This window comes from Mus caroli, unplaced genomic scaffold, assembly GCF_978045245.1.
Source record: "Mus caroli unplaced genomic scaffold, Mus_caroli_1 scaffold_3, whole genome shotgun sequence".
NCBI lineage: Eukaryota > Metazoa > Chordata > Mammalia > Rodentia > Muridae > Mus > Mus caroli.
The window spans coordinates 87,004,793-87,016,932 of record NW_028227258.1 but is presented as its reverse complement, the minus strand read 5'-3'; the positions used below and the strand labels follow the sequence as shown (position 1 = coordinate 87,016,932).

General features: G+C 35.9%; 1 protein-coding gene across 3 annotated transcripts in view; it reads right to left on the bottom strand.

The window, feature by feature from the left end:
- Wdr49 (WD repeat domain 49) overlaps positions 1-12,140 on the bottom strand; it is a 172,235-nt gene that overhangs the window by 33,616 nt on the left and 126,479 nt on the right. For all 3 annotated transcript variants that reach the window (XR_015046620.1, XM_029475360.2, XM_085835338.1), the window contains one exon: positions 8,904-9,085. Coding sequence is in view for 2 of the 3 variants with exons in the window: in XM_029475360.2 (XP_029331220.1) it covers positions 8,904-9,085 (182 nt within the window). In the remaining variant the exon portion in view is untranslated. The remainder of the gene's footprint in view (positions 1-8,903; positions 9,086-12,140) is intronic.

Below are 12,140 nucleotides of genomic sequence, written 5' to 3'. Positions count from 1 at the left end.
TCTTCCGAGCAGGTGCCTGAACCTTAGCAGTGATTTTTGCTTCATGTATTTTATCTTTTTCTTTTTACTTACTTGTACTTTAAATTTTTGCTTGGTTAAAAATGTGTTATTTTTATAATGGAAATATATCCTGTGGTTATTTTGTCTAAATGTTTCATTTTCCACATAATTTCCTAGTTCAAATAATTTGAGAATATATGCCACTGAGCAGCATTCCTCCATGGCCTCTGCACCAGGGCTTCAGGGATGCTGCCATGTTTCTGCTCCTTCCCTGACTTTCTTCAGTGGGTAGACTGTGATGTGGTAGAGTACACCTAGTAAACCCTTTCTTCTTCAACTTGCTGTCAATTATGGTGTTTCATCGCAGCAATAGACAACCTTACTGAACCAGAGCATAAGCTCCCCAAATATTGCTATCACCTTAGAAAAAAAAAAGTATGTCTATAATGGTTCTTGATTCTTACTGTATGCCTTTATTTGTTTCCTCACTGTTTTTCATTTCAAATAGTGTGGTGATTTGAATAAGATCAACCCCATACTCTTGGGCTTGTAAATACTTGATAACCAGTTGATGATGCTATTTGGCCATTGTGTGGGTTTAGGAAGTATAGAGTTACTGGAGGAAGTAAGTCATTGGAGATGGACTTTGAGGTTTAAAATCTTCCTCCCATCCTCAGTTTCTTCTCTGTTTACTGCTTATGGTTGGAGATATGAGCTCTCAACTGTTTCAGCAGACATTCTTTTCTGCTTGGTGGTGAACTCTTATCATTCTGAGACCATAAGCCAGAAAAAAAAAAAGCCTTCATTCTATAAGTTTCCTTGGTCATGATGTTTTATCACAATGATAGAAAAGTGACTAATGCAAATGGTAATTTCTTCTTTCAGAATTCAATGCAAGGAATGATATAGTTCTGTGCTTCAGTTACTAACTAAGCACTAAGACTATCCTGTTAGTCCTTCAAGTTCTCCATTCATCTTCTTCTTCCAAGGTTTGCATTTAAAACAACTTATCACACATGATTTCATGAGATTATTTTTATTGCTATGCAAACCAGATGTTCATGTATAAGTCAGGATATAATATGTAACAATGAATGTTTTTCTAAGAAGAGAACTGGGGGCACTTATGTGAAAATAAAACTTAACTTTAATTTTCTTCAGGTTTCTTTCTTATTCCTTCTTTAGACCTTTTCTGCCCCTCTCCATCTTTCTTACCACAATCCTCTCCTCTAAATCCACTGGCATCTGCAGTTACACTCTAATCAGAAAGTCTCCTAAAATCTCTTCATGTTCTCACATATATTTGTTTTTCTTTTGCATTTTTACACAAGTAAAGGAAATATCCTAGTTCTCTCCCTGTGTTTAATCACTGGTTAAGTCATTGATTAATCGTGATTAAGAAAAAGGAAATATGTTCCAGAAAATATTTTTCAGGAATAAAAATATTTATAAATTCTGCAAAACAAGAGTGAAAAGTTCAACTGACAATTTACAGATGATAAATTTGTTGAAATGGTCCTGGTCACATTCCTGGGAGAATCAAGGGACACAATTAACAAGTCAATTGTGAGGATGGATTTATAACCATTTTCTTTCAATTACTACATAATCTCCAAATGGCATTATTATATCCTGCCTCATGACAATAATCTCAATGTTATTATAAGTCAACTGGTTAGAATAAGAAGAATTTTAAAGAGCATAAGCAAAGCAGTTGTTATTGGGTAATTTTGTCCCTTAAAAGCATTCTGCATACTAGAGAAAGCTGTGCTTCCCTGTGTTGGTATTGTCTATGCCTTCAGAAATATACTCAGTGTAGGAAAAACAACTAAGAGAGAGGAAAAAAAAACCTTCAGTTTTAAGGATGATCTGTAAGTTTTCAACATACCAGCACTATTTTTCATAAAACAAGGAGGGACAGGATGTGGAACAAAATGAGACAGAAATCCAGTAAAAGATAAAAAGTTGGGAACACTGATTTTTTTTTAAGATAGTAACCCAATTTGTCACAAAGAAGAGAATACTAGGGTCACAAAATGTTTCACCAGTAAAGTGTACTTGCCACCTGCCATGATATCATCTGTATAAGATACTTATTGACAACCATGCGAATTAAACAAAACTAAAAGTATATGAATCTTTTTTATTAGCTGGAAAATAAGAATAGGTTCATGCCTCAGAGTCTCTTGGTGTTGGAGCTCAAGAATCTAGCAATTTACAAAAGCAATCTCATCCGTGTTTGAGGAGCTTCAGAACAACAGCTCTCTTTTCATAGCTTAGTAATATTTGTCAGTAAACGCTTGAAATTTTTTCTGATTTATGTTTTCTCTTAGTTATTTTAATTTTAACCTACACAAACATCAGAAATTCTAGTTAATATGTCTCAATCATGGTCAGAGTTACAGTCAGTCCTAAAAGTGTTGGTAAGGTAGATTTTCTTAGTGGGAGTATCTAAACAGACACAAAATAGAGCCAGGACAAGATGGTGTCACAGCCATTTCAGTCTAAAGTCTACTACAGGGTCTCTCACTTGTGTCTCCAGTCTCTCCTTTTGCCTTTCTTTACCTCTGTCTCTCTCCATCTATCTCACACCCTGTCAATTATAAATTAAATAAATAAATAAATAAATAAATAAATAAATAAATAAATAAATAAATAAATAAAATGGAAAGCTAAGATATTGGCTGGAATATATACTATTTACTTTGATTATTTTATGGATTAGGAAAAAAGGAGACGTGTGATATATTTATTATTTTTTTATTTTAAATTTTTTTATTATGTATTTTCCTCAATTACATTTCCAATGCTATCCCAAAAGTCCCCCATACCCTCCCCCCAACTCCCCTACCCACCCATTCCCACTTTTTGGCCCTGGCGTTCCCCTGTACTTGGGCATATAAAGTTTGTGTGTCCAATGGACCTCTCTTTCCAGTGATGGCCGAATAGGCCATCTTTTGATACATATGCAGCTAGAGTTAAGAGCTCCGGGGTACTGGTTAGTTCATAATGTTGTTGCACCTACAGGGTTGCAGATCTCTTTAGCTCCTTGGATACTTTCTCTAGCTCCTCCATTGGGGGCCCTGTGATCCATCCAATAGCTGACTGTGAGCATCCACTTATGTGTTTGCTAGGCCCCGGCCTAGTCTCACAAGAGACAGCTATATCATGGTCCTTTCAGCAAACACCTCCTAGTGTATGCAATGGTGTCATCGTTTGGAGGCTAATTATGGGATGGATCCCTGGATATGGCAGTCTCTAGATGGTCCATTCTTTTGTCTCAGCTCCAAACTTTCTCTCTGTAACTCCTTCCATGGGTGATTGTTTCCAATTCTAAGAAGGGGCAAAATGTCCACACCTTGGTCTTCGTACTTCTTCAGTTTCATGTGTTTTGCAAATTGTATCTTATATCTCCAGTATACTAAGTTTCTGGGCTAATATCCACTTATCAGTGAGTACATATCATTTGAGTTCTTTTGTGATTGTGTTACCTCACTCAGGATGATGCCCACCAGGTCCAACCATTTGCCTAGGAATTTCATAAATTCATTCCTTTAATAGCTGAGTAGTACTCCATTGTGTAAATGTACCACATTTTTTTTGTATCCATTCCTCTGTTGAGGGGCATCTGGGTTCTTTCCAGCTTCTGGCTATTATAAATAAGGCTGCTATGAACATAGTGGAGCATGTGTCCTTCTTACCGGTTGGGACATCTTCTGGATATATGCCCAGGAGAGGTATTGCTGGATCCTCCGGTAGTACTATGTCCAATTTTCTGAGGAACCGCCAGACTGATTTCCAGAGTGGTTGTACAAGCTTGCAATCCTACCAACAATGGAGGAGTGTTCCTCTTTCTCCACATCCTCGCCAGCATCTGCTGTCACCTGAATTTTTGATCTTAGCCATTCTGACTGGTGTGAGATGGAATCTCAGGGTTGTTTTGATTTGCATTTCTCTGGTGATTAAGGATCTTGAACATTTTTTCAGGTGCTTCTCAACCATTTGATATTCCTCAGGTGAGAATTCTTTGTTTAGCTCTGAGCCCCATTTTTAATGGGGTTATTTGATTTTCTGGAGTCCACCTTCTTGAGTTCTTTATATATATTGGATATTAATCCCCTATCTGATTTAGGATAGGTAAAGATCCTTTCCCAATCTGTTGGTGGCCTTTTTGTCTTATTGACGGTGTCTTTTGCCTTGCAGAAGCTTTGTAGCTTCATGAGGTCCCATTTGTCAATTCTCGATTTTACAGCACAAGCCAAAGCTGTTCTATTCAGGAATTTTCTGTGTTGCCTTTAGTTAATAAATATCTTCATCTATGAATTGTGTTGGTAGGGAACACCTTATGCTAAGTGAAGTGTTTCAGTTCTCTGCATTCTCTGCTTACACATATTGGTGATGTTCTATTTCTAAATTGGAAATGTCCTTTGCCTGAAAATAAATTGCTACTTGACATGCTGGAAAACTGCAATTCAAAGAGATGGAAGAATAAATACCAAAGTTCAATTTATTATAACAAGATGTTAAAAAGAGAACATTTTTCTTTTGTCTCCATGTCAGCAGAAGAAAGCATATAAAAGCAAAGTTATTAATTAGAAGTTTTAAGAAAATATCTATCTCCCCTGGTTCCAAAGTGATGCACTAGATTCTTTGTGCTAGCCCACTGTACCAAGCTTTAAACCTGATCTTGTAATGCTGTTCTCATTACCACACTGGGGAAAGAACAGACACAACAATAGTATTACCAAAGGAGACTGATGGCATTCATGTGTACTTCCACACAGTGAAGCTTACTTTAGATTCCCTTATTTGAGTTTCAATTCATGTTGACCAGTCAAAAAACTGAAAAAAAAAAATGTACCTTGAAATAACTTTGATGAGTTGTTATCTCATTTGGATATAAATGGTTACCAAATATTCAAATCTGCGATCCCTTTGGGGCATGCCACCAAAGAACCCCCAACTGTATGTACTTATATATTAAAATCTCAAGCTTCTTGTGTCTACTAAAAACTATGATTATACCAGTTTCCATCTCCCTTACCTTTCCATTTCTTAACTTCAACAACTGAAAAACAGATTAGTGATTTGTAGGAAAGAAGGGAGGAGAAGAGAGTTTGTGCTGTGTATGATATTTTATTGGTCAACATGAAAGCCTAATGTCAGCACTCATTTGAAATATGCTGGATATTTTATAGAGTGATTTTTCTTATCATTTCAAGCACTATTTAATTCCACATTTGGAATAAGTAGTGAGTGAATTTTCATCCTTTCAGCAGAAAATTCAAATCTCTACCAAACTCTGCTTTGTAATTCAACAGACATTATGGACAAAGTGCCTTTTGTAGTAGTTTTGTAATGAATCAGTAAGAACCTTACAAGGAGTGTCACCAGTAAATCATTAGGAAACATATAATTCACAAACAATAACAAATTTGTTCCAGAAGATAGGAACAAAGGAACATAGGCAGCAATCCATTTCTCATACCAAAACCAGACACAGAAAAACTACAGATCAATCACTTTAATGAACATACATTCAAAGTCATTACCATAATATTATTAAGTTAATGCAGTAGTATATAAAGAGAAACGATATATTGTAGTCAAGTTGGATTTATTCAAATGTGAAAAGTTTGTTTACCATTTAGAAATTAGTTTATATCATCCATTCACCATTCAACATCAGGTTAGAAGTTGTAGCTAATACAAATGAAATAAAAAAGGAAGGGAAAATAGGCACAGATTGCAGAAAAAGATATAATAATAGTTTTGCTTAAAAACAATATTATCATCTATGGAAAAATAAAAAGTCAAAAATACTTTTGGAATTATTAATATTATATAAATGTAATATTAATATATAATACCTATCATATAACTTTATTTTGAATTAATTATTGATTTAATTAATATTAGTAAATATTATAGTAAGACTTCATAGTACAAATTTTTATCACAAATTTTTATATACTATCCACAAACAAATGAAATTTGAAGTACACCATTTATCTTGATATAAGCATTGAAATAATCAAGTATAATACAACAAACCACACAAGAAGATACTATATTAGGAAAACTATGAAACTCTAAGGAAAGAATTTTTTTTAAAAAAGACCTATACCAATAGAAAGACACTGTTATATAGCAGTTTCCTCTAATTGAAATATTCCCTCCACTGGGAATGGGCAGGGCCAAAGAGACTGCAGGGTAATAAAAGGCCATATCCTAGCAAGTAAAAATTTTCAAGATGCTGGAAACCACCTCCCCAACCTTATAGTAGTAGTAAACAGTGGTCATGTGACTAGTCAAACTGAACAGAGATAGTTTGCCCACCTGGCCAGCTGCCTGTTTGCAGTTTCCATGACTCATTGTCTGTGCTAGCACAGGCTTTGTAAAGATACAGCGACTTTGTTGAATCAACTCCTTTTCTATACCTCTCACCTACACTTCCATTATTAATCCCAATAAACACGCATCATTTTGCCAAGTTGGACTTCTGTTTTATCATTACTTTAGTCTGTGGTGGCTTCACTTTCTGAGAGCCAATGGATATGTATGTGTTGTGTCTCCTCAGGAACAGTCTGTCATCTAACTGTCTCAAGTAGAAAGATGTCACTGGTTTGTCCCAAGATGACCTATATCTTCAATGACAACCATAATTATAATTCTAGAAATTTGTTTTATGGACGTCAACAAACTGAAGTTTTTATGAAAAGTTGTGAGACCAAGAACAGCCAAGAAAATATGAAGGAACAAAGGAAGAATTCTATAAACAAACTCTTTCTTCAATGCTTACTCTACAATTGCAGTAACCAAAACAGCATTATGTTGATGAAAAACAAAGAAAGCTAAAGCAATGCAATCAACTGAAGATCAGAAATAGACTTGTATAAATAGAGTGGGATTATGATTTATAATTGTATTCTACATAATTCAACATATAATTATATCTTAGATAATTGGCAAATCATGAAGTAAAGACAATATTTGATGATAAATGAATTAATTGTTCATCCATATGACTTAGGCGTAAAGAGAAATGAACTCTCAAGTCTTCAGTAAGTGTTGAGAAATTTTAAATGTGTATCACTTAATGAAGGAAGCTAGCCTGAAAGTTGTTCACTATGCAACTCTCAATGGCCTGCCATTATGGAACTGGCATTGCTCAAACGAGAGAGAAATACCAGGGTAGTGCCTAAGCACAGGAATGGTGGATAAGTAAGAAGAGCAGAAAATATATAAGAATCAAGTCCAAAAGAAGTAGCAAAGATGAGACTTTCAGTGACCTTACACAGATAGAGAAAATATCTTTAATTCCAGAAAAATGGCATCCACAAATCTGGCTACATTGTGGTCAGGGCACAGTACTCAGAAATAAAACAACCACCGTTCAGCTCAATGCAGAGGATTTTGCAGCTAAGAATGGAGAATGCAAAGCCCACAGGAATTGTTTAATATAACAAATGAGCTTTAGTCTATGAAGTTTAATGAGCAGTGTTAATGTTTATCCATCAGTGATAACAACTGTTCAGTATGAACATAAGATAGTGTGAGGGATAGGCTGAAGGACACAGGAACTTTTGTTACTTTTCCTTGAAATTTTATAAACCAAATATTTATGATAAACAGTTCCAGTTTTACAGGAGAAAGAATAGAAAGAATCGTCTTTTTGTGTATTACAATTTGTAAGTGAATGTGAAATTGTGAAAGCAGAAGTTAAGAGTACAGAAAATAAACCTAAATAAACACTAAAACTTCCTTGCCTACAAGAGCAAGTAGACAATAGGAATGGGGTTTTGATGAGTAATATAGAGAAATGATAAATCTGATCAGCAGAGCAAGGGTAGAAACTTAAGGAGAGCGTTAGAGAATTCAAGTTAAGTTCTTGGAACATGTTTTGATCAAATTCCTTTATATTTTACCAAAGATGGTAGTAAAATCCAACAAATATTCTAAGATGATAGTAAGTGGTGAATAATGGGCAGATGGAATGATAAATAAAAGGATTAACAGTAGGCAGGTGAATAATAAATGACAGGTAAATCAATAAATAGGAATGTACATGACAGTAAAAATAGGAAATTGATTGACAGACAGACAGACAGACAGACAGACAGACAGAGACAAACTGTTACAATGAGAGGGACTACTTCTCATAATTTGAGGATAGAGTAGAAATAGAAGTGCAAAAAGAATTAGCAAGGAGGAAAAAGGCCATGAATTGGAGGTGGAGCAATGAAGAAAGGGAAAGGGGAAAATGATGTAGCTATATTTTAATAAAACATTTAAAACAATTTAAGAAAAGAAGATTAGACAACACAGACTAGAAATGAATACCTGTAATCCTGAAAATAATCAGGAGACTGGGCCAGAAGGATTTTCAATTCAAGAACAATTTGGTTTGCATGACAGGACCTTGTCAAGGCATCCTTGACAGACATAAAGAGACAGTGGGTGGGGAGAAAGAGATAAATGGAGACAGAGAGTATAAATATGAAGAGAGGTAAAGAATTAAGAATTCAAGCCGGGCGTGGTGGCGCACGCCTTTAATCCCAGCACTCGGGAGGCAGAGGCAGGTGGATTTCTGAGTTCGAGGCCAGCCTGGTCTACAAAGTGAGTGCCAGGACAGCCAGGGCTACACAGAGAAACCCTGTCTCGAAAAAAAACCAAAAAAAAAAAAAAAAAAAAAGAATTAAGAATTCAGTGGAGGCAAAAACTACAATATATAAACAACTCAAAGAACATAGCAAAACCATATACAAACACTCAATTTCCAAGCCTTAAGAGAAAGTTTGAGGTTACCATTAGAAAGTGACACAACACCACAAGGGTTTAGGACAAGCTGCATCCAAGTATTATCTAGACTCCACATCCAGAAAATGACTAAAAGTACTTACAGGTGTGTCGAGTTGTCTTCATCCTCCTCAGTAAGTAGAGAATGTTCTGTTGAGTCTAAGCACAACTCCTCTTTAGAAAATAAAGGATTTACTTTCATTCTTTCCTCTTGATTCTTACTTTCTATTAAATGAGTATCCCGTTCAGGAAGAGAAAAGTAGTTTTCAATATTCCAATGGCTTGCCTAAAATGGAAATCTATTTTATTTTCATAAAATTTATTTTCATCGAACATTTATGTGACTTTAGCATAAACGAGATTCATGGATATTCTCAAACATAAATGAGCAAGACCAGTTATTATCTTACTGTTTTGTAAAGGAGATGCGATAGATGTATACAATTTCTGTAAAGGTAGGACATGAGCTATATCATAACAAAGAAACAGAGTTTCCAGTGAAATTATTATGACCCACAAGAGTTATGCTTTTAATACCTGAAGCAAAGTAAGACTAAAGATAATTTTTAAAAAGCTTCTGTCAAAAATTTTACAATGAAATTTTCGACTACTTTCTTTGCACCCAACTTTTTAAAACAAAGCCTCAGAAACAAATCTAGTTATTAAATTTCCCAGGAAAATGACTAGGGTAGTTTTCATGTGCTTTGCCTACAATGATTTATATAGCAACAGCTGCCATTTTTATCTTTCACACTATATTAAATATATACATATGGGAAATAGACATCCCAGTGAGTTTTTACTAGCACAAAAATAGGTATACCTTGTCTGAAAATATTTTCAATGTAAAAATTTCAGGATAGATGTCTTAATGTTTCTATTGCTGTGATAAAACACCATGACCCAATAGCAGCTGGAAAGGAAAGGGTTTATTTGGCTTACATTTTCTTATTGCTGTTCACCACTGAAGTAGGGACAGGAACTCAAACAGGGTAAGAACCTGGAGGCAGGAGATGATTCAGAGGCTATGGAGGGGTATGATTAAGTCTTCCAAAGAGTTTTATATTGAATTTTCGTCCTCAGTAGGGTGGCATAAGAAGTAGATTCTAGGCTATTGAGAAACTGTCTGAAAGGAATTAAGACAGTTTTCTGATACCCTGACTGAGATGTCACCAAGCATGAGTAGCCTTTCTTAGGTCTCTGCCTTCCTTTCTCAGCATAAATCTGGCTATTTTGCACCTATCTCCACCAGGCTGAGGACACCTGCCATGAAAAGGTACAGTTTGAGAGCCCTAATACACATCTGTGCCATGATATTTGTATTAAATAAACATCTTTTATAATCATGTACCTAGTTTTGCAAATCACAGACCTGAATACAAAGAATGGACAATAACACTGGATCTTTGTTTAAAACATTTTTTACCTTTGAATTTTATGTATTACTATTTTTAATTTTGTTTTATTTTTAATTTATTTTTTACACTCCATATTCCATTCTCCACCACCCCCATCCACCCTCCGTCTGCACCATATCCCACACCACCTCCCCACCCCACCATGTCTCCATGTGGATGCCCCCGCCCTCACCCCTACCCCACCTGGGTCAACTCGAATTTTATGTGTTCAGTGAGATATGTGGGTATTGTCTTCAACAAGAAGGCCTTGCCATCCGTTTATGGAGGGCAACCCATGGTCCTGACAATAGCCTGGGACATATAGGGGTTTCCATGGATTCCTTGAACCATCAAATCAATCAGATATGACCAATTCCTTGTGCTCGAAGTTTCACTTGGTGGCAAGAGATGCACAGTGGGAGTTTTATCTAAGAAGCTTCTATTACAACTGGGTTACATAGAGCCCTCACAGGTCCTTAGTTTTAGCTGTCCCTCTTTGTACTCCCACCCTTACCCACCTCTTCCTTCTCCTCCTCCACATTTGATCCTCTTATTTCAGTCTCCCATCATAATCCATCCATATATCTCTAGGCTATCTCCACTTCCTTTGCTCTCCCCTAGTCACTTACTCTATGTGGAACCTCTGTAAGCTGTATAGACTGTAGTCTGATTATCAAAGATTATCTAATACCTTATGTTCCCGTACAAGTGAATACATACCAGTTATCTTTTGGGTTTCTGAGTTATCTCACTCAGAACTACTTTTACTAGCTCCATCCATTTACCTGCAAATTTTATTTTTTTAACAAAGGAGTAATATTCCATTGTGTAATTGTACAACATTTTCTTTTTCCAGTATTTAATGTTTGACATCTAGGCTGTTTCCAATTTTTGGTTATTTTTAATAGAATAACAATGAAGATGATTGAACAAGTTTCTCTGTAGTAGCATGTAGAGTCCCTGCGTATATACCAAAGGTTGGTAAATGTGGATCTGGAGGTTGATTGATGTCCAGCTTCCTGAGGAAACACCATACTGATTTCTACAGACAGTGTATAAGTTTTCACTCACATAAGAAATGGATGATGTTCTATGCCCCAGTATAGGGAAATGTCAGTGCAAGGAAGTGGGAGTGGGTGGGTTGGGGAGCAGGGGGAGGGGAGAGGAGATAGGGGAGTTTTGGAGAGGAAACTAGGAAAGGGGATATAATTTGAAATGTAAATAAAGAAAATGTCTTATTTTTAAAAAAGAGAAAAAACAAAACAAAACAATTAAATCCCAAGGCACTATGTTAAATATGTGCTAATATTCGGTTCTTAAAATTAAACTGTGAAATGAGTATTACTATTACTTCCATGTTATTGATGAATAAATTAAACCTCAAAAAGTGAAAGACAAAAAAGGAAAGGATGAGTATCCCATTGCTCTCCATCCTTGCCAATATGACTTGTCATTTGTTTTATTGATACTGGCTATTCTGATATGTGTAAGATGAAATCTCAAAGTAGTTCAAAAATGTGTGTTTACTTAATGAGTAAGAATATTAGACATATCTTTTTATATGTTGAAAATAGAATATTTTCTCATCTTGGCCACAGTTTTCTCTCACTCCTCTGCTCTCAGCCACCTCACATCCCACTACACTTAAATCCCCCCCGCCCCCCAGCCATGTTCCTTACATTTCCTCTTCAGAAAAAAGCAGGCCACCAAGAGACAACACCCAAACAGGAGAAAAGAGAACACAAAAAGACAAGGGAAAAGCTGAAGAAGGCAACCTAATAGGAAGATAGGAGTGCCCAGAACAGGCAAAAGAGTCAGAGATACAACTACAGCCATTGTTAGGATATTGCGAGTTCACTGAAAACACCAAGCTAAGAGCCATAACACGTTTGGAGAGGACCTGATACAAACATGTGCAGGCCCCAAGCTAGCTGCTTCAGTCTC